The sequence below is a fragment of the Pestalotiopsis fici genome (genome assembly GCF_000516985.1).
Source record: "Pestalotiopsis fici W106-1 unplaced genomic scaffold PFICI_Scf_4, whole genome shotgun sequence".
Classification (NCBI taxonomy): domain Eukaryota; kingdom Fungi; phylum Ascomycota; class Sordariomycetes; order Amphisphaeriales; family Sporocadaceae; genus Pestalotiopsis; species Pestalotiopsis fici.
The window spans coordinates 4,078,285-4,102,635 of NW_006917094.1; the positions used below are offsets into that span (position 1 = coordinate 4,078,285).

Below are 24,351 nucleotides of genomic sequence, written 5' to 3' on the forward strand. Positions count from 1 at the left end.
GTCCAACCGGAATTGGATATCCCATCCCGCGTATTGGACAAGAAACATTGTTTAAGCATCAATGGCATGTGGGGGCGATTCCTTGTCAATGTTCATTGCTGGGCGTGGGCGTGGGCGTGGCGGGCCTACCACTCATATTGACCGGAGAGGCGCTGGAACGGTGTCGTTCTTTGGGGGGTTTGGTGCTCCATCTCCAACGAAGCTGTCAAAGAAGTGGTTTGCGCGGATGCATATGTCGTAATCCCGCGATTCGCTGGAGTATTTGCATCGACACACTCTTCCACGGGTCACCAGCCAAACATGCAAAACGTCCACCTCGAGTGACATCAGACAGTTGCACTGGAGAACGACAGTGGTAGCCATCATGATATGGGCTTATACCTGGCAAGCTGTAGCCTGCCGCTACCCAGGTATATTCAGTACCTTAGCACTTTGTATCGATGCTTTTCATAATACTCGCGTGCGACACAATTGTGAAGGTTGTGGGATGTGATATTCCATATGTTGAATTTTTGCGCATTCATAGGTGCTTCCTTTGATATACGATTGATTCAATGAAATGTAGGCAGGTACATCCAAGGTTCACGCTACATTATACGTACTGTTAGGTAATGAGGTTGGACTGAACTGCCTCGGCGGAAGTTTAGCGCGCCGCTCCGGGGTGTCTTGTCCACTAAATTCCCCATTGTCAAACCCCCGGAGCCTTACCTAAACATCCCTCTTCTGCCTCGTGGCCAACCGAGCTGTCTTCAAAATTGACAGAGAGCAACTGTGCAACTATTCGATGCGCATACCTCATTTTCAAGCTCCTGGGTCCACCAATCGATCTCTTGACGCAGCACCTCCGCCCCTGAGAGGAGGGAAAAAAACTTTAAAACTTGAAAACTCCAAGAACTTACGTCTTCCTCGTGGTGGGTGCGTGGGCAACATCAACATCATGGCCATCAAGTATGATCTTGTCATCTCCATCCACGGCGGATCAGTCAGCCTGATGCTAAGATCATGACAGCTATCTCATTCTGCTCTCTAGACAGGGCAAGGTCCGTCTAGCAAAGTGGTTCTCAACCTTGTCGCCCAAGGACAAGGCCAAGATTGTCAAGGACGTCTCCCAACTTGTCCTCGCCCGGCGAACGAGAATGTGCAACTTTCTGGAATACAAGGACACCAAGATTGTCTACCGCCGCTACGCCTCACTCTTTTTCATCGCCGGCTGCGATTCCGACGACAACGAGCTCATCACCCTCGAGATCATCCACCGTTACGTCGAGCAGATGGATAAGTACTATGGCAACGTTTGCGAGCTGGACATTATCTTCTCCTTTACCAAAGCCTACTACATTCTGGACGAGCTCTTGCTGGCAGGAGAACTACAGGAGAGCAGCAAGAAGGCTGTGCTGCGGTGCATAGGGCAGCAAGACTCGCTTGAGGACATGGAGGTAAGCTGACGAGCGCAGGAATTCCCCGGTTCCTCCTTCTCCTTTTCTTCTTCTTTTCTTTTTTACAGGCAATTGCCCGGGTCTATACTCGCTAACATTTATTTTCTTCCGTGTTCCAGGTCGAAGACGAGGTCACGAAAATCATGTAACGAATTCATTGTACATAAGGCATCAAACTCATTAGGGGGGCATTTGGCGTTGTCCTTACGACGGGCGTACAGGTCTCCGAGATACGACTATATTCCTGGTCATGGTGTTTGCTAATAGATGTTTGTTTTCCCATCCGACAGCAGTCCAAAGACAAAGAGATCAAGGAGGCACTGAAAACCAACGGTCTCCTCTGATCGCACAGCACCCATGTTTGATACTTGTGACGAGCAAGGGGAGGGTGATGTTGGGCGAATCCGCGGGTGGATTTCGATGAGGAAAGGCATGAGGCGTTGCATCGTCGAGACTGGACAACACTTTGGCTCTTGCATTGAAAGCTCTAGGCGATGAACTCGTCTTGGATAGGGGCATATCATAGCGGGGTAGTTTACTCAGCGACCATGAGGGTCGTCCAACTAGTCTACGATGGCAATGATGTTTGCCGAAAGCCGCGTTCGCCAGATACGCGCAGAACAGAGCACATGGTCGAATTGAGTCGCTGATCCAGATCAAAAGTCGCACCAGTTAATGAAACCGCAGTCTGGCGCCTTGTTTGCGCAAGAAGGCATACAACTTTCAAGGAAACCGTGGGATGTCCGCTCGTGGCATCTAGACGTCGTCTCATTCGCTGCACTGCCATGGCTCGGCTTGTTCCTTGGTGCGCGATCGAGGTGGAGGGATTCCCACACGTACGAAAACGGCCTAGGTTAAGGAGAGAGCGCAGCGCATGGGCTTTGATGGGCAATGCGAATGCAACCCCGCCAAACCTTGGGATCGGGAACTAACAAGCTGAATGCGCTGACGGCAGAGTTCGGACACTTCGACCACAGTCGTCCTCGTACGACCTCGACGCCGCCTCACATCGTCAATGACGACGTCGTGGGTCACTTGGTCGCCAATGTCGTTCTATCTTGGCGTACAATATGATGGGCCAACTAACTTCCAGTTATCTAGCACGTCGCCGCATCTATCGTCTCCCAAAAAAACCACAGGCCAGGCTTGGCTTCCCGGAAGTAGTATTGTAGAAAGCGTCGCGCTTTTCGGCTGTCTCAGATAGCTCCTGCTTGCTAGTGTCCGAATCGCCTGAACCCAGTTGCCAGCTCGTCAGACAACATCACCGACGACCCGCTTGCTGATCACCAACTGGTCCTCCCATTCGTCCCGAGTCTCCTTTGTTCGTTGTCAACTCCAGTCTCTCTGCCATATGCGCAACTGTCGTCCCAAATACCAACATAACCCCTTTTCATAACCGTCTTCTTCTTTCTCTCTTTACTCGAGTATCATCGTCTGGTACGTCTGATCTTTCGAAAGTATCAAGGAGAGATTGGGCTTGGTTGTCGTCTCAGCCGAGCAACCGCAGCAAGCCCTCGGAACGTTTCCCAACAGATAAGGCCACTACACGAGCACCACCAAATATTTATACGCGATTCCTCTGCCATCGCAGCTGACGGAGCGGACTTGTATAAACTATTCCATAGCTTGCGACCGTCTTGCACTACAAAGGCTCTTACCGAGCGCAAACGCGCAACGACATCCGACGTCATCACCGTGGCCTTCTATTCGCGTCAGCAATTCCTTTCACCGACACACACAACTGCTCAACATGAAGGCATGTCGCCAATACAACAAGCCATATTGTTTTCTGGTTGCGCTAACAAGCGATGTAGTTTCTTCCTATACGGGACTTCGATACCGTGACGTCGGCGTTGAACTTCACCACGCCCGACTTGCGCGTTAATGGAGGATGCGATTTGTACACGACGAAAGCCGCTGGTTCGGACAGGAAATTATACAAGTCGATTGATCAGTCACTCGAGTCGAAACATGCGGCACTACTCAAGTTTGGTGCGTCGCTGTCACCACCACAACGCGAACAAATGGCGGCCTCATTGAACCTGTCGCGCTCGAGTCCATTTGGTCCCCTGTCAGACATACAAAGTCGCAGGACCTTTGCCTACCTTATCGCAACACTAAACGCGAGCCACCCTGACTACGACTTCTCGCATGTACTGAGACCGTCCGATTTCCGGCGTGAGCGCAACCTCAGGCGCGCGATAGCGGCTTTTGATAACACGCTCAACAATGTGCGCCCGCCGTCGTTGTTGACGCCCGCTATGAGCTCATCGTTTCGGAATTATGGCAGTTCCCCGGCTGCTGCTGGCGCCACGGCGATCAGCAGCCCCCCATGGGGCCCTCAAATGTGGGCCATGATAGATAAGGAGATGAAGCTAAAGGACTGTGTCTGTTTCTCCTATCAACCCGCCACGGATCCATTCGATGGGGAAGAAGCCGCCATTTGGAGAATGCACTATTTCTTCTTCAACAAGGGCCTGAAGCGCGTGGCATACATGTATGTAAGAGGCGTGCCGTCCATTATGCACTCGTCGCCCGCCCTGAAGCCCAACGGCATGAGGCGAGGCAGCAGCTCCGTTCTTAGCCCATCTCTAGTGTCATCAAACGGTGCCAACAAGCGCGCCAACTACTGGTTGGGTGACAGCATCGCCGACAGAGTTATTGAGAGCGATGGTGACAATGACGAAGATGACACGGAAATGGAAATCTGGGATCCCGATGAGGATATCGACTTTGACCCGCTCACTGCAGCAGAGTCGAAAGAAAACAGCGAGGACGAGTATTTGCAAAGCGAAAGCGAAGATGAGGACGAGGATGACGAAATGCGCCAAAGTCCTGTACGTGGCGTGAGCGAAGATATCGCCGCAAGGATGGAAATTGAGTAGAGACGACATTTGCTCATTGTCCTGACACGGCACAAGGCTGGAAAAGGGCCCTGTATGACTCCATCCATCAACTGGAATGGTTCAAGACGATCCTGCAACACTCGTCTTTTCTCCTAAGACGTTCACGAGAAATATCTCAACGAAGAAGGCGCTAATTTGCGCATCGACACAACGACCACTTTTGATTTGGACCTGTTCTCTATTATGGTTGTTTTCTCTACTTTTTCACATTTCCACAGTTTCGGTTTCATGTGCTTTTCACTGCTAATGGCGTCTGCGGTTTGGAATTATTGCTCTGGCTAGGGAGAGCGTTAGTGAGAGGGCGCTCTACACCTATACCCCCAGATTTTTATTGTCTTTTACGTCGTTGTTTTTGGTTACATTCAAGTGGTTATTTTTTTTCCTGGGTCAATACGGTTTCAATCGACATGATAATGAGGCTTCTGATTGGAAATCGCGGGGCGTCAAAATGGCCGGTGGTGAGAGGGCTGACCTTTTTGGCATTGGGAGAGCATCATCATGGTATATATAACATCGGAAGCATGGAGAGTGTCCCAAGGGGGGACATGGCCCAACCCAGTGTATGTTTTCGAGATATCCACAACTTTTGCTTGCAGCTAGCTGTACTATTGGCAAATTGCTCACAGAAATTCATCTACCTAATCAGCTCAGATGCGCGCACGATTGACAACACATGAGCCCCTAGTCAATACCAGTGACCTGTAGAAGATGGGAAACTCATGTGTCAATCGAGGATGCAGAGTCTTGACGATTCAGTCCACGTGAAAGCAAAGGTGGAAAATAATCTGGGACAAAGGCGATTAAATTGATCAACTTCCAGATAGGTGTTGTCGGCCGATTGTTCTTCAATGTACTTGATCTTGTACATATATGCAGCATTCCAGTTATTCCTGTGTATATCTCTTGAGGTCCGCCTCCGTGGCAACCGAATGCCATATTATTAACTTGCTAAATGAATACAACACAAAAAAAAAACGCCATTGCTATGCTGTTTGCCAACCAGGCGTAAATGCGAAAAAGCCCACGCGCTTTTCTTCTATCGTTACAGCTGCATCCACCGATCTCATGCTACCATATCATAGAAACATCCGGCTGGCACTCAGCTTTTGATAGCTACTTCGATACCTTCCTCCTTCATTGGTCTGCTCGGCCAAAAGGTTCAAACCTGAAGTGCGGCTCGCGGCGGCCGAATTCTTCCACTTGCCCTTCAAGGGCCGGTCACTCGCCTCTTCAAAGAAGTAGTGGTTTGCACTCTCGGCATAACCGACGCGCCAGGGGACAACGAGCTCACGAGCTTCCGGCCCACCGCCGCAGCTACCATCGAGCTGACGCGATGGTGGCGAATTGACGGCAAGGGCAAACATATTGCGCGGCTCCGTATAGTCGGTGACCATGCCATAGACGAAGAGAAGATAGAGCAAACATACGACATTGACCACGAAGACAAGGCCTAGAACTGGGTAGAAGATGGCTTGCCAGTCCTCGGTATGTGCCGATGCGTACTGCTGCATCTTGATGGTGGCATTAAACTCCTCGTATACGCCATTTGGTAATTCTTGTGCTCCGTAGGACGCATCCCAGTACTGTCGAAACGATGCGTCCTGCCCGCCAATGACAAGAGTTGACGAAGCCAAAACGGCAAGGGCCTCCCCCATGGACGGAAGGAGTGGCTCGAGGCGAGTCGAGTTGAGGATGAAGTTTGTCAAGATGCGCGCGTTGGAGGCGTTGCTGTTAGTTGAGCCGCCATTTAGATCCATGCTCAGACGCCATTGGTCCACCATGTTCTTCCAGTCCATATTGCCAGTCTCGGGCATAGCTGGTTGAGAATGAGAATAGGCATTCTCATCATGCGTATCTTCGCAGTGCGCGCGCATCTGCGCACCAGCGATGCCCGAGATATTGAATTGCGTCGAGCACTTGGGCGATAACCATGAACGTAGCTGGCATACTGTGTAGTCTTCAACTAGACCGGATTTGGCGAGGATATATATAGAGTCAGAGCTGATGACCGACGTATTTGTGATCATGTTATAGTCAATGGGATACTGTACAGAGTCAGCAAGGCTCAAGAAAGGCTAGTCAAAGCATGAGCAGAAGGAGTAGCTTACCATTGGGAAGACGGGTGGACGGCGCCCGTACTTCTCACCCCAGAGAAAGATATCATCTACAACTGTCGAGTTCAGCCATTCGTCTTCGCTGGCGACAGGGACGTCGTCCATCCAGTCGGCAACGCCGGTACGTTGGAATGGTATTTCGGTGCCGACAGTTCTTGCGTCTGGCCACGTTGCATAGATGAGTGGCTCCAGCTCTGTTCTGTTGAGGTTTGCGCATAGAACGTTCACACTCGGAGAGGCCACACTGGCTCTAATTTGATACTCGCCCACACCTGACAAGTCGCTGGGCTGAAGGATGCCATTTGTGGGGTCGGTCGCAGCCTGGTATATTCCTGGATGAGGCATAGACATTGATACATTGTTGATGACTCTCTTGGCGGTAGCGAATTGTTTAGCCGGGTCGCTATATTCGCCATCGACCCAGGCTGGGTAGAGGGTGGTGTTGTCGTATAGGAGTGCAGTCCCTCCAGGTCTTGCATAAATATCGGTTGTCGACGCCGTGTGGCTTGAGTTGACAAGATTTTGCCAAGTTGCCATAAACTCCAGCAAATTCCGGTACGACTGACCTGAGTAATAGACGGCAAGACATGATGGCCCAGCGTTCCACTCATCGATAGTCTTATTGATGGGTGTAGTGCATGAATCCAAGACATAGTACGGGTTTGCATAGGAAGCCTTAACGCGCCCACTTATTGCCCGGTGCTCCCAATCGCCGAATATTAGCTTGGGCGTGACCATGGCGTCCGACGCAGTTGTGTAGAATATGCCGCCAAGGGTGGCAACCAATGTGAGAACACCTAGAAAAGTTCCTCCGGTGTATGGTATACTATCCCAGTGTGTAAACAGCGAGCCGGGTTGGATGATCCAGTTGCGCATGGTCATTTCAGCGAGAGTGACACCCTGGGATCCCTTGATAAAGGCTCTCCGTGTCAGAACTTGACCAACAAAGGCAACAAAAACGGTCACAAAGGTCAATTCTGTAGTCTTGGCCAGCAGTGCTGTTACCAATGATGCTGTAGACGGGGCGACAACGCCGGCGCCGTTGCTTGAAGAGATGCCTTTGCCATATCTCGGCTGAATAATGGCCACGACGAACCAGATTCCACTCAGCACCGTCGAATATAGAGAGAATATCATGAGCATAATGTATAGCCAACTACGTCGCCGAACGTGCACGTCTCGCCTTGAGTGACAATCCAACGGGGCCTGGCCTATTTTCCAAAGAGGTTAGCAGCACACATTTGGTTGGATTTAGCGAGAGAATTATGCATACTGTATTTCAAAGAGAAGTTATCCACATCATCTCTGTTTCCTGGGGGTTCATTTTCCCTAATGGGATCTAATTGATGGGCAGAACTTTGCGATCGGGTAGGGTTGTAGGACGTATCCTGCTGGGTCATTTCTCTGGCGGGCTCAAATCCTGACAAGGACCTTGTGCGGCCGTCATTTGACGAAACTGATGACGAAAGAGACCTTCTAAGCAATTCCGTAAATCTGGATTTCCTCGAGGGTCTCCGAACTGCCGGGGCGGCTGCCGGTGCATTGGGCGCGCTGGAGTTATTTGAGTCGGTGCCGCCAGGACTCTGGGCAACTTCTGATTGCCCAGGTGTTATGGGAGACACATCTTCAGCGCCATGGCTCGTTCCTGAACGAGAGTTGGGTACCGTTGCTGGCGAGATTGGATCCATGGGAACAGACGAATTTACCACCATGCCGCCCTTGGTGGTGTTGTGGTCCAAAGAGTTTAGTTCTGCCATGTCGACATCTGCTTGGCTCTCGGCAGCGTCCATTCTCTGATAAACATATCGACCCGGGAACACTGTTCCGAGAAGATTTGGCGGGGCACCGTTTGCCTCATCATGCTGGTACCCAGCCATAGCTTGTGGGCTGTCTTCCCGAAAGTGCTGGTCGGATGAACAGATAGATCACCAAGTCAAAAAAAAAAGTGAGGGAAGATCGAATAGTAGCGTGGTGGCCATGGCACAGTATTAAAGGTGCATGGTGTGATAAAGTATCGCCGGCAGGGGAGCAGAGAGATGGATTTGAGTCTGATTGGTCCTGGAGAGTTGCGATTATGGTTAGCAAGCCATCTAAGCCCTGGTGTGAATCAGGCAAGGGGATTGAACGCCTGTAGGGACTAGCTGGTAGCAGGGAAGGGCTTGTTTGGCTCGTTGGCTTGTTGGGCTGTGTGTGTGACGAGACTGACGAGACTGGGAAGAAGACGGAATGTTTAACACACTACCTTGGGTAAGCTTGTGGCTCTCGCAAAACAGAACCGACGAGCTTCGACGATCTTAGCGTGTTGCTGGCGCAGGAACCCACAGCTGACTGGAGGTGAGAATTTTGTGGGATCACAAACCTGGTCAAGAGTCTGTTGAAATGTTGTTGGTAATGGAATTAATTTGATTCTTTCTTGTCGAGGCGGATTGTAGCATGAATTGCAGCTTCATCATGTCATGATATTCCCGTTTCTTTTCCCCTGCCCGTTGTTTGCTTCTACCTTGTTCCCGTTTTGTTTAAGTTGAGACTTGTTGTATCAGGTTGGTGTGTAACCGGCAGGCGCTCCCGCCCAACCCGCACTTTTTTTTTCGTACTACCTGCCTCATGTACGGGATGGATTTCCCCTTTGTGCATGTGTTCCACGGCAGCTCTTGTGGATCTCCAGTCAGTGTATGCTAAATCACTGGGGAAGCAAAAGGAAGAGATATCTGTACGGATCTAATGTGGCGTCGTCTGTCTGCATTCCCCGGTCCGCCTCCGTCATCATGAACAGTTCCATACAGGCACAACACAATTCATCAGTACTATTAGCGGTATCAATTGAGGCTGTGACTGGGGGGGCGCGGCGCATTGTCATTGACCCCCTGCCAACATGCCTAACTTGGATACACTGAACCGCAGCTACGGTACTAATGTCCAACCCGGTTGACCCAGCTTGGAAATCCGCACGTGCCCACCAATGCGATTCCTGCAGTTCTAGCGGCCGTTAGGTGCAGCGAATCCTATCGGGTAGCCGCTAAAGTAAGTGTAGTGTAGTTCTCAACCCTTCAGCCTCTTTAGCTGATGCTAATTTAAGAAGACGCAAATTCCAGATAGGGAACATGAGGATTGAAAAAGACTATCACTGACCGTTTCCATCAAAAGGCTCAAGTGATCTGATCGCGCACGCTACTTGGGCTAGATAACTGTTTTGCTCTTCTGATCGACAGCCACGTTGTTGATATTACTAAGTATGCTAATTACCTAACTTGACCTAGGTTATTAGGCAAACCTGCTGCCAACATGTGTGTACGGAATACCGTGCCAATAATAGGGGAAGCACGTACCACTGACTATAAACAGCAATGATCGTTTGACAAAAGATGGACCCTTATCCATTCACCAACATTCCTTGCACTCCTACACAATTCCCAAATCAATACTTGATGGGCTTCACTGCTTCCGGTACGAGCGTGAGCCAAAAGCAAAGCTCGTTCTTCGGTCCCGGAGTAGGCACATATGCATTCGCATGTCCTCACTTCGAATTCACTCATTGCAATGCGGACACGATTGACAAAAGACTTACAGAATTGAATGGATACAATATCGCAACGGATGCCATGCCAGCTCCGTGAATGCAATCGATGATTCATTGAACCAGAAATTCAAATTTCGAGAATTGTCCAAAAAGGGATATCCAGCCTTAAAACTGGACCTGAAGATTTTTTTTTCCCCCTTACCCTTGAGCAATATGGAGATCTGTTGCGTTGGCGCAATGCCAAGACATGTCAAAAGTCTTGGAGATAGTTCATTCGTTGAGCCACCATCATACTACCTACCTATATGCAAGTTATTAAGATGCAACGAGATTATGAAAAACAACATGGCATTTATTTAGAACATTTATTTATTCACGATTGAACATCCTAGTTGAACAAGATAGGAATTGTAAATATTTACTAAGTAAGGAACGTAAGACTCATCATTCACCAACCAAACTGAGCTGGTATCTATATACAATTTTGGCCCGCATGCGGAACCGTCCAGTGCTGAAGAGGATGGTCAAGATCAAAGATACTGAAATCCAAAAACCAACCCTTCCATCAGTCACTCTTTCTATATTTCACTGTCTCAACCCGGAGACAGCTTTTTATATGTGTATATACAACCTTCTTCTCGACCAGTTCCCCCCGCCACTTCTCCTCTCAAGTAGACCAGGGGTGGGTCAGCTCTGCTTCCGAGCTTATATACAAATTCCCCATCACCCTTCCCTCCACATCAGATCGGGGTCAAATCCTTTTCCATTGCAGTGGCCGCCAATGATTTACTGGCTAGACTCGAGGCCGCGGGCAAAACGCTTCTTGGCCAGGTTGTACTCAATGGCGCGCTTCTTGGCAGCGGAGCTCTGGGTAAAGGCGACGGAGCCACCAAAGGGACCAGCCAGGGCCGAGTTTTGGAGGCGGGCAATGCAGACGTTCTCGGCACCGCCGACGGAGCCCTGGCAGGTCATGCCGGCGGGCATCTGGATGGCCACGGGGAAGTCGGTCGTGGTGGCGCCCGAGAGACCGCCAATGCCAATACCGGGGACGTTCTGGGTGACCTCGGCCTCCTTGAAGGCCGAAGGGTCGGTGCCGCCAGAGGTGGCGTCGACGGCCGCCTTGAGGGGACCGGCACCGTCCTGGTTGACCTGGTGAAAGGTCATGGTCAGGGTGCCGTCGTCGGCAGTGGTGGGCATTCCGTCCGAGGCGGCACCAGTGGCAGCCTTGACACCAGTCTCGCTGGTACCCTTGGGGGTCTTGGACCCGCCGTTGGAAGCACGAACGGCGAGCTTGGCGTAGCGGGCCTTGTTCTCGGCGTGGAGAGCACGGGCAGCCTTGGTCGAGGAGCTGTTGCCGCCAGCACCGTCCATGAAGATGGCGACCATCTTGGCAGCGTCGACGGGACCACCACCGTTGGTGCGGCCGAGGGCGCTGGCCTTGGAGGTGCCGAGCTCCTTGTTGCGGATGATGGAAGTGTCGGCCTCGGAACCACAGCCGGGAGTGGGACAGTCACGAGGGGTGCCGTCGGCAACAGAGAGACCGGGAAGGGTGACACCGTTGGCACCCTGCACCTCAGTGATGACACCGTGGGCAAGGACGTTGGTAGCAGCGAAAGCGGCAATGAGGATGGAGGTAGCGTACTTCATTTTGATGGATTAAAAGGGTGGTCTAGAGGTTATACTCGAAAATAAAATAGTAGTACTTGAAAAAGTAGTAGTAAAGTAGAGACTGTAAGAGGAAAGATTGATTAACAAGGAGCACCAGGCTCTGTAGAAGTGAAGGAGATGGTTGAAGGGGGTTGATTAGAGTGATTGATGCTTGATGATGATGAAAAAGAATTCCAACTCTGATCCGGAATGATCAACTCATCTTATATAGACAATCTGGGTCGGCCTTGGCTGACAGGTCTTGGAAAGATCTTGGAAGACTTGGCACAAGCCGATGACATGCTCGGCATCCTTTCGCATCGCGTCTAGCCTTGCAGTAGTGTTCTTGGTTTGAAGCTATACCAACAAATGTCTGAAAGAGCACAGATGAGCCACCGCAGAGATCAGTCGAAGCAGTGATCCGACCTCTGACTAGGGTCGTTGTTGATCCGAGAAACCAGGGGTCCTGCTTCAGTATCCGCGCGCTGGGTATCCGGCAGTCAGAATAAAGTTGAGTAAAAGTCGAGGAATAGTTGCGATTGGCTCAAGGAGGGCCGAACCAATAGGTCCAATAGGCCCGAGTCTAATTGGCGGGTACACCCATGAACCCCCATGGATGGAATGGGGGCGGAGGCAACGGGACAAGAAGATCCCCCATAGGTCAAAGTTTCGGTGCGGCTGCGGGAGATCGTAGAGAAAAAGCGAGGATCCGCACATCATTTCTCGAAACTGTATGATTGCACTCAGGCATTTGTGCTTGTTCGCTGCTGGGGGCTATGCTGTTTCTCCCGAGTTTTGGCACCACAGTCATGTTTTGGCGCCATGAATCAAGTTCTGTCCCAATGGGGAAATAGTCGTTTTGGAACCTAGTCTGATTGGCTGCTGCCATCCAGGCTAGACTATACTCGGTTGATTTTGAGAGTTCCCAACAAACTGGGGCTGTTTTCTTAGGAGCTCAAACGCAAAGTGTCTGGGAAACACGATCGGATCACAGTGGCTCGGACCCTCATTGAGCGCACCGAGCCTCAACGCCGACGATTATTGCATTTGAGCAAACCGCACCTTTGACTGGAATCATGTCCGGACCGCCGGTACAGTTGCAATTGCAAGAAGAAAATGCAGTTTTTTTCCCCCAGCCTCCTGACTACACTGGATGCGATGAAACAGTGCTCACCAAGCTCCTTCTAAGTGGCCTCAACGAGCCACCAAGGTCCAAACTCAGTCAAGACCATTCTAGAAGAGTCATTTCGGCTCGAGTATCCAGGTAACATATCATAATCAGCGTCATGCTGTTGAAAGGCCGTGTTTGTTCCGGACTAGTGAAACATGGAGACCTGTCTGGTCCAATTAGCTCTGCATCTGAACACAGAATTCGGGACTTTCTCCCTTTTGATACTACTGATGGAGGCAACATTATTCCGTCTGTTCCCTCATAGCCAAGCCGAATGACAGCAGCGCCGAGAGTAAATGACAAGGCTTGTTTGTCTTGGTTGTCTTGGTAGTCGATCGGCGAGTCTTGTCGTCCTTACCTTTGACTTCTTTCTACTCCAATCGTTTGCCTGCCGAGTTGATGCCGTCAGGATATTTCAAACTACAGGTGCAACTGCCGCATCATAATTTGACGAATTGCATTCGAGTTGTAGCCCAGAGTGGTACAGCCGGACATCGTCTTTGATTGATATGCTTCTGAAGCCATCTTGAACGATGCGATATGATGACTTCAAATTTATGGAAGGGTTTCTATTCATACGGGCAAAGCCGGACAAAGCGCTTCAGTCGTTGGATCTTCCCTCTGGCCGAGTCAAGGGCACAACGTCAAGAGTAATCATGCGCAACCGTCCGACGTGTCATGTGTCGGCTTTGCAACTGATTCATCCGGCAGGCGGTCATACGCATTAAATATACGCAGCACGCATATTTTGAATTTTTTCCCCTTTGACGACTTCATGGCGACACCAGCGATCTTGACTGGCGAAGCGACACTCTAGCGTGGTGTACTTGGCTGTTGTGTATGTGTACATATTAGTACAATGCAGGAGCATGTAAGACCCTATAAGCGTGGTTCACGTTATACCAGATCCTAATGCCATCTTGTCAGCTTGCAAGCGCAAACATATATCCTGAAGCCAATTGGGGTACACTTCCGAAAGTCGTGGCCCCTCAATCCCAGCCGTCTGGACACACGGCTGGCAAAGGGCAAAAAAAAAAAAAAAAAGTACACGATGCTAAGCGAAACTTGTGCTTGCATTTCAGCGACAAGAAGCGATGGCGGTGCTCTGCAATTCAAACGCGAGTAAATATTCCAGTCTCGCAATTGGAAGCGCAGTCTCGCACATCTGGCGCTGAATGTCTGGTTTCTTTTCCAGCATTTTGATGCAGGTTGATCGCAGCGGTGAGAACCCCAGCTGCTGACTCTCGTATCAATCGGCAGTGGATCGCATAAGCCCGGATATATGCCACTTGCGTCACCCTTGCCAAAGAGCCACAGAGATGCAGACGACGACGATTTTGTTCTCGCTTTTCATTGGCATAGGGGAGCCCGCGATGGAGGGTGCAAAGGCTTAGCCCGAGTAGACGACCTTTGTGCAGTTGTGCTCTCTCTCGACTGTGACCTATCCCAACAAGCAAGCAAGCACCTTGAAGCCGCGGCGAAGGCGGCTCCGATGGCCGACGACTTCCTAGTCAATGGTGGAGTTGTAATGGCTCGCAAAAAAACGGACGGGAAATTCGGTAGAATTGTCCCCCTTCATATAGGGTTAGATCTAACTGGCTACTTGTTGATTTGCTTCCGGGGGTTCCAGGCAAAAAAGCCCAGGGTTGGCGACTATTCGCTATACCAATTGGGGCATTCCAGCCTCGGCATGTTCTCCAAACCCCAGCTTTTTCTCCGCATTGCACTATCGTCAAAGTTGGATCCGCAAGTGCGGGGGATTCGTAACGCCTTCTTTTTCTCTCGAATTGTCGAACCCCGTCGCCTATAGGACCAATCAATGCAATTCTCAGCCATGCGACTTTGTGTGGATTGTTTGGGGGTCATGAGGGGAACCGGCTCAGGAGAGATAGCTGAAGAGGGTCCGCAAAGAGCTCTTTGCAGCAAGTCCTAGGCAGGACTCCCAGATCCGAGCGTCCATGGCTTTGCTTGCAGCTGTTCCTTGCCAATTCTGCAATGTAGACGAGATTTCTCTCCTGTTTCCCACTCTGTCATTGTTGAAGAATGCAATTGTTGGTATACACTGGCTAGTCTCGAGCAAGGTCCACAGTCGACTATCGTGCAGAATACGAAACCACAATCCACAACAATCATCAGGATTAACAATCTTTTTTAACAATTTACCATAACCAAAAAGATATCCATCATTCATTAGCCACTTCTGCCAGCAAGCAAATCGCAACACTTCCGGCTGATTGCCATAGACACACTCAACCACCATGCCGATCCTCAGTCGCTGGACCGCGGATATTCCAGGCGGTTCCTTGCAGCAATGGACCTTTGGGTCGTCCTTTGATCCATTGCCAGAGACTCCTCAGTACATTGACCCCGAGAGACCCGATACGCATTTTCTCACACGGTCGCAATACCGACTATGGTCCAAGAGACTCGCAATTGGCCTTGTCGAGGCAGGACTGCGACCCGGCGACAGGGTCCTTCTCTTTTCGGGAAACAAGCTCTTTACCCCCGTGGTGTTCATGGGCGTATTGATGGCCGGTGGTGTCTTTACCGGCGCCAACCCGAGTTTTGTCGCAAGGGAGCTGGCGTACCAGCTCAAGGACAGCGGCGCTGCTTTTCTGATTGCCGCTGACACCAGCATGGAAATTGCCGTCGAGGCCGCCGCCGAAGCTGGTCTGCCAAAGTCCAAAGTTTACAGCTTCGATGCTACAGCCCTCGACCCGACCCCAGGAAAGGCACCTTTGGGGGCCAAGCACTGGACTTCTTTGCTCGCTCCGATAGAGAAAGCTGAGAAGTGGGATTGGTAGTAAGTACGCGGCAAATGTCAAAATTAATGCTTTTGAGTGCTTGTCCCAGTGCTCCATAGACATACCATGCGACGTGGTGGTGCGTGTGAGATTGTGGGACTGGAAAGTCTTTGTTTCTTTTCATAGCTTTGCTAACCACGTCTCTCTGTCCAGTGAACCCTCGGATCCCAAGACTGCCACTTGCTGTCTCAACTACAGCTCTGGCACGACGGGTGTCCCCAAGGGTGTCGAAATCAGCCACTACTCTTATATTGCCAATGGTGCTGGTGTCATGTACATCCAGAAGCTCAAATCTGACTATGAAGACTGGGCTCGCCGAGCCCGCCAGCTCTGCTTCCTGCCCATGTACCACGCCTTTGGTCAGACCTACTTCATCACGATTTTCCCGCGCATGGGGACACCCGTCTACATTATGCCCTCGTTCGATTTCGTCAAGATGCTCGAGTATGTGCAACGGTTCCGGATCTCGGCGCTGACATGCGTCCCGCCCATTGTTGTCGCCTTGGCCAAGCACCCGTTGGCCCGCAAATACGATCTCAGCTCCATCGAAGGTCTCGGCAGTGGTGCTGCACCACTCAGCATGGAAGTCAGCGCCGAGGTAGAGAAGCTGTGGCCGTCTGGAGATGTCCTGGTTCATCAAGGCTGGGGCATGACGGAGGTGACCTGCACCTGTATCGGCTGGGACCCCAACACCTCGTTCCGAAGCATCGCTGTCGGTGAAATGATGCCCAACTGCAAGGGCAAGATCATGGCTCTTGACGGCTCCGGCGAGATTACCGCCCCCAACCAGTCTGGCGAGATCTGGGTCTCGGGCCCCACGCTGATGAAGGGTTACTGGAACAAACCTGAAGCCACGGCCGGCACGATCCACGTCGATGCCGACGGCACGCGGTGGCTCAAGACGGGCGATATCGCCTTTGTCGAGAAATACGGCCCCGGTGGCCTCTGGCACGTTATTGATCGCCTCAAGGAGCTGATCAAGGTCAAGGGCAACCAGGTGGCACCGGCCGAGCTGGAGGGCGTCCTGCTCGACCACAAGTCTGTCGTCGACGCTGCCGTCGTCGGTGTCACCATTAATGGTGAAGAGGTTCCCCGGGCCTACATTGTGCCCAATCCCGAAGCCAAGGTCTCGGAAAAGGAAATTGCCGCCTGGATGCAGAACAAGGTTGTCAGGTACAAGTGGCTCAAGGGCGGAGTCGTCTACGTGCCAGAAATCCCCAAGAATCCGGTGAGTGCTAATCACTCTCTTCTGACCGTCAAATATGGATTGGAACAATTGCTAACAATAGCCATGTAGTCTGGCAAGATCTTGAGAAAGGAACTGAGAGACCGTGCTGCCAAGGAAGTGGGGGACAGAAAGCCAGCAACCTCGAAGCTTGCCTAAGCCATCCGACGACCCATCAGGACCCAAATCACTCGAAAACTATTCGTAACGACTGGCTGTACATCTGTTAGGATTCGGATCAAAGTACATAAGACTATAGAACGATTCAAAAACTTCGTCAGATTTGATGTGTGTGCATTCCTTGAAACGACTGTTAGGTGCATTTTTGTTCTCCGAGCCATTTCGCCTCTCAAGCACAAGTCTCTATGTTGTTTCCTGACTCGTGTCAACCACTTGCAAATGACAGGATATTGTAAAGTGTCCATCTTTTGTCCATAGCTCCCGATTTACCATTGAACTCCCAGAATGCAAAGCCTGCCTAGCTGTGATGACCAGCCAAATTTCACAATTATACATGAGCAATATAACTGGTCCTCGATATCCTTCAAAGAATTAGTGTCGAGTACGGTTATATCCTCCCATGACTCCTGGAGGATTATCGATAAATTGTCATCCGATTCTAGTTGATTATCTCGAGTGTTGCCGAAGAACAATCTCGTCCATGCATCGTTGGACCAGGCAAGCCCAGCAGCTGTGAGAGCGCCACTCTCATCAATCAGTGATCCAAGAACTCGTGGGTTAACAGTTAGTTCTTGCTGCTGACCACAAGTTTTACACGTTGAGGTACACTTGTTGGAATAGATGGGGAAGCCGCAGCTGGTTTTGCAATCACATTAGCTCTGCTCAACGTTGCTCTACATGAGCAAGATTGTAGAACTTACCACTCGGCACAACAAAACATCGCTTTGCGACATAGTGCTATAATGTTGACCTCCATAATAACCAAGCGCATCGTACCCATAAAATCTCTTCCAGGGTCTTGCCGGACTTGTTCATCAGCCTCTGCGATTGTGAGGAATCCCCTGGTGGCACTGCTACTGCCGATATCCACAGCGTCCCAGATGCTTTCGGGAATGATTGTTACGATACTATCTCGTCGAGATATCTCCGTGATTCTCGTGCTCAGCCACTTGCTTTGGGGACACTTTGGGTCAATAAAGACCATGGAGTTATATCCAATACTCAATTCAGCGGCTGGCTGGCCTTTTGTACTGCTTGGGGTGATAGAGTTGCAAGTAGGTTGTGAAATCAATAGTAGTGTCTGATTCGGTATGAACGACTTGGCGGAAGCAGCATGATCGCCCCATAGTATCAAGACGGCTGTAGCTGTATCGTCAAAGATGCCAACCTCGACCAAATCAACAGTAGCTTCTCGCTTTCTTCGTTGAATGTTCTTTTGTGGACCTACAGAACGAACACAGACAAGAATTTGAACGTCACTGACATCGAAACCACTGGAGATGAATGATCTCAAACACATCAGTCCAGGTTGGAAATGCAATGGGGGAGGAGTCCGGCAAGTATGATCAGAGAAAGTCGTGTCCTGATGGAAGATTATGTGCGTGGCACTATTTCGACCGGGAGAGATGGTGGTGCAGAAGTTGACATGAGGAATATCTCCGGGCTCCGAATCATAAGAGCTTGTGATGGACGTCGTATAGATTGTGATTCGTTGGCCGAAGATGAAATCAAAATCGAAGGGCTTGGGGTATACCATTCTCACCTGTCATGCGTGAGTTGTCGTGAAGATTTCTGATGAAGCCCTCTTGTGGTGGCCGCCCGGGGGGGACTTACAGATAATACACCAGTTTCGTCACTCAATAATATGAGACATTGATGTTGTGTAGACAGCTGCGGATTGCTTCGTTTGCCTGGTCGTATAAAGTTGACGATTCTTCCCGTGATCTCCCAGTAGCCTGGTCCTGTTTTGAGAAGAGAAATGGCTTGCTTGTGGTAGGATTTATTAGGACTCCATGACTTTGAGACAGGGTCCAGCGCAAGAGAGATCTCTTGTCCTGTGAAGCCATCGCCGGTGTGACACTTCTGGTGCTGGGGGCAATCTGCATCCTGGGACACCTCGTGCTGGTAGAATGACTGAAAAGATGGAAATGACGACCCCATTATAGCAAAGGCATCCACTTTCGACAGTCTCGTCGTATGCGTCCCCGATGCAACGATAATAAATGTCTGAATGTGCCTCCGTCGAAGCTGGATTCAACAGCAATTATCGATAGATGTGTTTGCCCAAGCTAAAATCAGTGGACCGGAATAATCCAACTGCGTTTCCACAAGGGAAAGCAGATTATTTGTTCGGCAGCTCGAAATTGGATTGAAAGAGGGAAAGCGCCCTTTGCAGTCCCCGTGCCTGCCACATTGGAGGACTAGAAGACCCAACACGCTAAGAAAGAACATCGATATGCCAACAGAATTCCGAGGAGTATCGAACAAAATAACTATAGTAGCCAGCCACACACTTCAAAGGCTGCCAATACTGCAGCTGTCAGGAGTTTCTCTCTTGTGCAAAAGAGCACTTCATTTCATTTGACGAGTTGGTCAACAGCAGTGTACTTACCAACACGCACTGGATCGATTCCATCCTTTCGGCTCAATCTATCAGTTACTGCCAAATCGTATAAAGCTGCACGGGTATTTTTTTCACACCCAACCGACAGCGATCGTCCCCTGCTCTTGGGACTACCTCACCTTGTGGCTGAAGATATTGATCACAAAACCCTTTACATCTACATTCAATATTCTTCACTCTTTCCCAAACCACGTTCCAATTCCATCATCCCTCCATCTGCTGGGTCACTCCAACTGTCTCTTTCCTCTTCAATCCACTCTACTCTCAGCTGTTCAAGTCTTCATTGACTTTTTGTTCTCTCACGCTTTTCGCCTTCTTTCCACATTTTACAATGCGTGCCTAGAGGTTGATTCAAATATCTAGAACAATCAGTTGTCAACTGCCTCGCTCCACAACTGAGCTACAACAATACAGCACATTGGTCCATCTACCGACTCCTTCCGTCTTACACATTTTCCCTTTTTTTTTCACATTCTTCCACCATCGGCCACTATAGACAAGTCAAGAACAGCCGGATGCTTCTAAATTCCCCATGAACATTGACGTCAACTTTTTGTTCTACCTCGCACGAAGAATTCTGCAGATAGCTCAAGTCATTTCGTATTGACAAGAACTCATACTTTCCAGGCTCAATTCTACAAAAACCAGAATTATCCAAGCACCTTCCTTTTCTACTTCCTTTTCCCATTCCACAACCCCACAATCCAATCCCCAATCTTTACTTCTTCTTCATCACTCTCCTTGTCAGCTCAACATTCGTTAGGCTGCAAAGTTCCTTTCATTCGCCTGGCCTACGGCCACTTTCCAACATGGAGGAAGATCCAAACGGAGAGGTCATGACGACTGATTCAACAGGCAGTCAGAGACCAGAAGATGGAACCCAGCTCCCGGGTCAATCCGCAACTACAGAAATGGCCACTTCTTGCGATGGCGCCACAGACACACCGAAGCCTATCAAGGAAGAGTTCCAAAGTCAAATGATGCCTCCTTCCAAGAGAACAGCCGCCGATGCATCCAATATGGACACCAATGGCAGGCAATTCAAGAAGGCACGAGTGGAGGAGATTGTGGACCAAGTTGTTGGAGCAGACGTCATGGAGACGGACCCCGTTGGTGATGACCAACAGGTTGATCTACAGCCTCCAACAGAAATCACGAACGGCATAAAGCGCGCCGAAAGCCAGCAAGACATGGAAAACACCAAGGGCCATTACAATACGACCATGTCCCAGCCAGACGCTGGCAGTGATGAGAGACAGGTCAACAAGCCTAAGTCTTCCAATAAAGGCATTTCTGATTCCGAGGCCCGACAGGTTACCATCAAACAAGAAGTCGACGACACGGTGGAAGCAGGCACCAACGATAACCTCAATCAGATCAATGAGCAAAACAGCGTGCAAAACAGCAATAGTGACAATTGTATTCCGGAGGCTCTAGTGGAAGAAACGAAAGAACATCCTGAGATAGAGATGATGGATGTCGACGCCGCAAACGATCACCGACAGGCTGATGTGCGACAACTGGAAAGCACCAGCAGCGAGAAGCCCGCAGAAAAGACAGGAGAGGCGTCAAACATTACGGAACGCCGCGAAAATATCCATAATAAGGATCGAACTGCCAAGGTATCGGATATTGTCATTAAACAAGAATGCGATGCAAATATAGCCGAAGAAGCTTTGAACAATGCACCAAATCAAACTCAGGACCAACACGGCGCGCCAGTTCACTACAGTGACAATCTCACCAAAGAGGCTCGAGTGGAAGAGGTATTCCCAGAACCACCTTACAGCAATCGGAGCAATTCCAAGAATAACAAGGTCCGCGCCGATGCCGGTATGCAGCAGCTTCCTCACAAGAGAGATAATAGAAGGGTCTTGAACAAATCGAACGCCGCCAACCCCCCGCAATCTTGTGGTGCTGGCGACGAAAAAAACATCACAGAAATAGATCCATTCAAGATCAAAGGAGCCACTAAAGAAAAGCAGTTTGTTGCCTTCCGAGAGGCGGCTGATCCGAGTTGCCCGAAAAACCAAGTTTCACGGGACATCGCGGACATCAACGCCGGCCTTAAAAGCTTCGGGAAAAGAGAATTCGTTGGCTACCAAGACAAGTGGCACCACCGCACATTGAATTTTGGCTTATACAACGACCAAATGATAGGCGTTGCGCGCATGAAGGAGCTGGAGAAGAGCGGCATGGGGGGCTTATTGGCAGATCAGATGGGATTCGGCAAGACGGCACAAATAATTGCCTTGATCGTCACAACACCTGCCCCCATGCAGCAATTGGGCGCGAGCTCAGGAACGAAGGGAATTTCTTACGTCAATTCAAACAGACAAGACGACAGCAACGATGGAAACAATGATGATGCAGACGAAGACGAAATTGACCATGATGACGACGAGGACATATGCCCATTGTCGCATTGTACATTGATCATCGGCCCACCGAGATCAAGCAAACAGCTTCTTCATGAGTGCAAACGCTTCATCAAACCTGGTAAAAAGGTTTCCATTACGCCATATGCCAGAAAGCACGAAAACGATGGATTCGACTTGAACATCTATGATAGAAGCGACTTCATGTAAGCGAGGATAATGGCACTTCTATTTTCATTCAATACTTACAACATTATAGCATCACCACATACTCCGAGGTCGTTGCTGCGTACCGTGTCTTAATGGTACTCTTGAGCGAGCACGAACTCACAACTGATGACGATTGGCAGAAAGAGCTGACGCGAGCGGGAGTCCAACTGCCAGTCCTCTATGCCTTGAAGTTCTGGAGAGTCGTATTGGACGAATCTCACCAGATTCGCAATATGAGGACGCTACGTAAGTGCTCGGGCATTGAGCTGAGAAGGACCGAGACAGAGAAAACTCGTTTTCGCTAATACTATCTAGGATCTAAAGCCTGCCATGCACTGCAGCGGGTAAAGAGTTGGTGTGTATCGGGCACACCCTATATCAACTCTATCTGGGGTATGTTTGACACTTGAAATTATCGAGGGTATATGGCAGGCAACGCTAATCAGTCTTAGATATTTATTCTCAGTTGAATTTTGTAGGCGACGAACACGCCAAGACTCGTGTGAAGTTCAAAGCAAGATATTGCAACACTGAAGAAGTTTGTCACCTCTCATGACTACAGTAACAAAGCTAACCTAGACCAATCAAAGGGCGATTTAATCTCCTTGAACGAGAAAATCGGGCCTCTAATGATTCGAAGGTATTTATATATGAAGAAAAAAAACATTGTTTCCAATTCAACAAGGCCTTGCTGACTTTCACCTAGAACTTCAAGAGATAGCCGCTTCGGCAAGCCCATTATCCCTGAAATTGAGATTGAGCGAATTGTGATCAAGATTCCATTGAGCAGCGGCGAGAAGGCTTTCACCAAGTAAGTTTCACCGAACCTTTCTGTGTTTTATGACTTCAGTCCTCGATGCTCATTTTTCCCATGAAGAGTGATCGAAGAGTTCTTCAAGGACTGGGCAGAAGAGGCCAAAAAAGCAAAGAATCCTGTCCCTGGATTGGCACTCTTGCGACTTCTGCGACTGCGACAGAATACCTCATCCCCGTTCATGCTGGAGTCTTTCATGGTCCGAACGATTCCGAAAGCACGCTTGAAGATCCTCAAATCGAGGCTAGCTGAGCTGGAAGTAGAAATGCGTGACGTACTTCCCAATCTCAGTCGCGAGATGGATGAGACACAGGCGCTTTCCACAGACAAAGACAGACCATTGGTGGAGCCAGATTCAGACCCGGAAGTAGGGGAGGCAGATATGGGCGAGCTATTTGATATGGCCATTGCTTACAAAACGAACATCTGCGGCACGTGCTCCCGCCAATGTGTGGAAAGGCAAGTTCTAGAGGTAAGTGAGCTGTCGATGATGTCAATGAAAGCAACTACTGATGCTATTAGTGTGGTCACGTCTTCTGCAAGCCCTGTATTTTCCCTAATGCACCACGAGAGGCCGAATTGACATTATGGGCACAATGTCCGGGGTGCAAAAATCTTTGCCCCGTGGTACAGCCATATGACCAGAACAATGAAGGCACCGATCAGAATCAATCCGGCATCGATTTTCAGAGTCTGCCTCGCGGTATTGAGGAGGAGAAGGAGGAGGAGGAGGATGACGACAGTGGCGGATACTGGACATCTGTCGTCGAGGAACATGAAACTGGAGAAAAAAAGACTTCCAAATCGAAGAAGTCTAAAAAGGGACAAGACAAACCCCCTGAACGGAGACCAGGATACGACTACCGCGGTTCCCACCCATCCTTGAGAAAGTTCGAGACTCACTGGCTCCAGATAGGTGACAAAACGCACAACATACCACTGATTCGCCGTGGAAAGATCGGTCCTTGCGCAGACCTTTGTGACCGAATTCTCAAGAAGCAGCCCGGAGATAAAATAATCGCCTTCACACAGTTCAACCAAGAGGCAGCCATGATTGGTCGCTTGCTGCAGAATCTGGACATCCCATTTCTGTACTTCAATGGGAAAATGACTCCGAGGCAGACAGATGAGGCTCTCAAGGAGATGGCAGAGAATTCGAAGATGAAGGTCATGGTATGTTCACATTGATTGTTGACTCGAATCACATGATTTACGATAATTGATTGCTGACATTTAATTCTAGATCGTCGGGCTGAAGTGTGGAGGAGAATCTCTGAATTGCCAGTTTGCGAATCATGCCATCCTCATTGGTCCGTACTGGAATAATGCCGGCGAAGAACAGGCAATCGGACGCATCGCTCGACTTGGCCAGAAAAAGAAGGTGTTTGTATACCGGCTCGATGCGAGTGGCACTGCCGACGATGAAGTCAACCTAATTCAAGAGAGAAAGAGAGACGAGGCTGCTGAGCTCATGGGTGATGTCCCGGCTCAGTACCACGCTCCGACCAAAGATTAATTGAGCTCCGCCTTGAAGCCGGTGTTTAG

The 24,351-nt window shown here is 49.9% G+C and overlaps 7 protein-coding genes across 7 annotated transcripts; 4 read left to right on the forward strand and 3 right to left on the reverse strand.

Moving 5' to 3' along the window:
• Nucleotides 1-937: 937 nt before the first annotated feature.
• PFICI_07223 (uncharacterized protein) lies at nt 938-4,321 on the forward strand (the record flags this gene model as incomplete). Its single annotated transcript, XM_007835804.1, has 3 exons — nt 938-948; nt 1,010-1,436; nt 3,251-4,321. The coding sequence occupies 3 exons, from the start codon at nt 938-940 to the stop codon at nt 4,319-4,321; spliced, it is 1,509 nt and encodes a 502-aa protein (XP_007833995.1).
• A 1,097-nt stretch (nt 4,322-5,418) lies between these two features.
• Nucleotides 5,419-8,333, reverse strand: PFICI_07224 (uncharacterized protein; the record flags this gene model as incomplete). Its single annotated transcript, XM_007835805.1, has 3 exons — nt 5,419-6,387; nt 6,451-7,667; nt 7,730-8,333. 3 exons carry the CDS (start codon nt 8,331-8,333, stop codon nt 5,419-5,421), a joined length of 2,790 nt encoding a protein of 929 aa, XP_007833996.1.
• Nucleotides 8,334-10,759: 2,426 nt separating this feature from the next.
• On the reverse strand, nt 10,760-11,620 carry PFICI_07225 (uncharacterized protein; the record flags this gene model as incomplete). Its single annotated transcript, XM_007835806.1, has 1 exon — nt 10,760-11,620. One exon carries the CDS (start codon nt 11,618-11,620, stop codon nt 10,760-10,762), a length of 861 nt encoding a protein of 286 aa, XP_007833997.1.
• Nucleotides 11,621-15,049: 3,429 nt separating this feature from the next.
• Nucleotides 15,050-16,979, forward strand: PFICI_07226 (uncharacterized protein; the record flags this gene model as incomplete). Its single annotated transcript, XM_007835807.1, has 3 exons — nt 15,050-15,594; nt 15,749-16,823; nt 16,893-16,979. 3 exons carry the CDS (start codon nt 15,050-15,052, stop codon nt 16,977-16,979), a joined length of 1,707 nt encoding a protein of 568 aa, XP_007833998.1.
• A 718-nt stretch (nt 16,980-17,697) lies between these two features.
• PFICI_07227 (uncharacterized protein) lies at nt 17,698-18,941 on the reverse strand (the record flags this gene model as incomplete). Its single annotated transcript, XM_007835808.1, has 2 exons — nt 17,698-18,543; nt 18,615-18,941. 2 exons carry the CDS (start codon nt 18,939-18,941, stop codon nt 17,698-17,700), a joined length of 1,173 nt encoding a protein of 390 aa, XP_007833999.1.
• A 1,272-nt stretch (nt 18,942-20,213) lies between these two features.
• On the forward strand, nt 20,214-21,992 carry PFICI_07228 (uncharacterized protein; the record flags this gene model as incomplete). The annotated part of the gene is made up of 1 exon (XM_007835809.1): nt 20,214-21,992. The coding sequence occupies one exon, from the start codon at nt 20,214-20,216 to the stop codon at nt 21,990-21,992; it is 1,779 nt and encodes a 592-aa protein (XP_007834000.1).
• A 92-nt stretch (nt 21,993-22,084) lies between these two features.
• On the forward strand, nt 22,085-24,322 carry PFICI_07229 (uncharacterized protein; the record flags this gene model as incomplete). The annotated part of the gene is made up of 8 exons (XM_007835810.1): nt 22,085-22,238; nt 22,308-22,385; nt 22,445-22,530; nt 22,583-22,632; nt 22,699-22,803; nt 22,870-23,278; nt 23,329-23,979; nt 24,050-24,322. 8 exons carry the CDS (start codon nt 22,085-22,087, stop codon nt 24,320-24,322), a joined length of 1,806 nt encoding a protein of 601 aa, XP_007834001.1.
• Between the last annotated feature and the right edge of the window lie 29 nt (nt 24,323-24,351).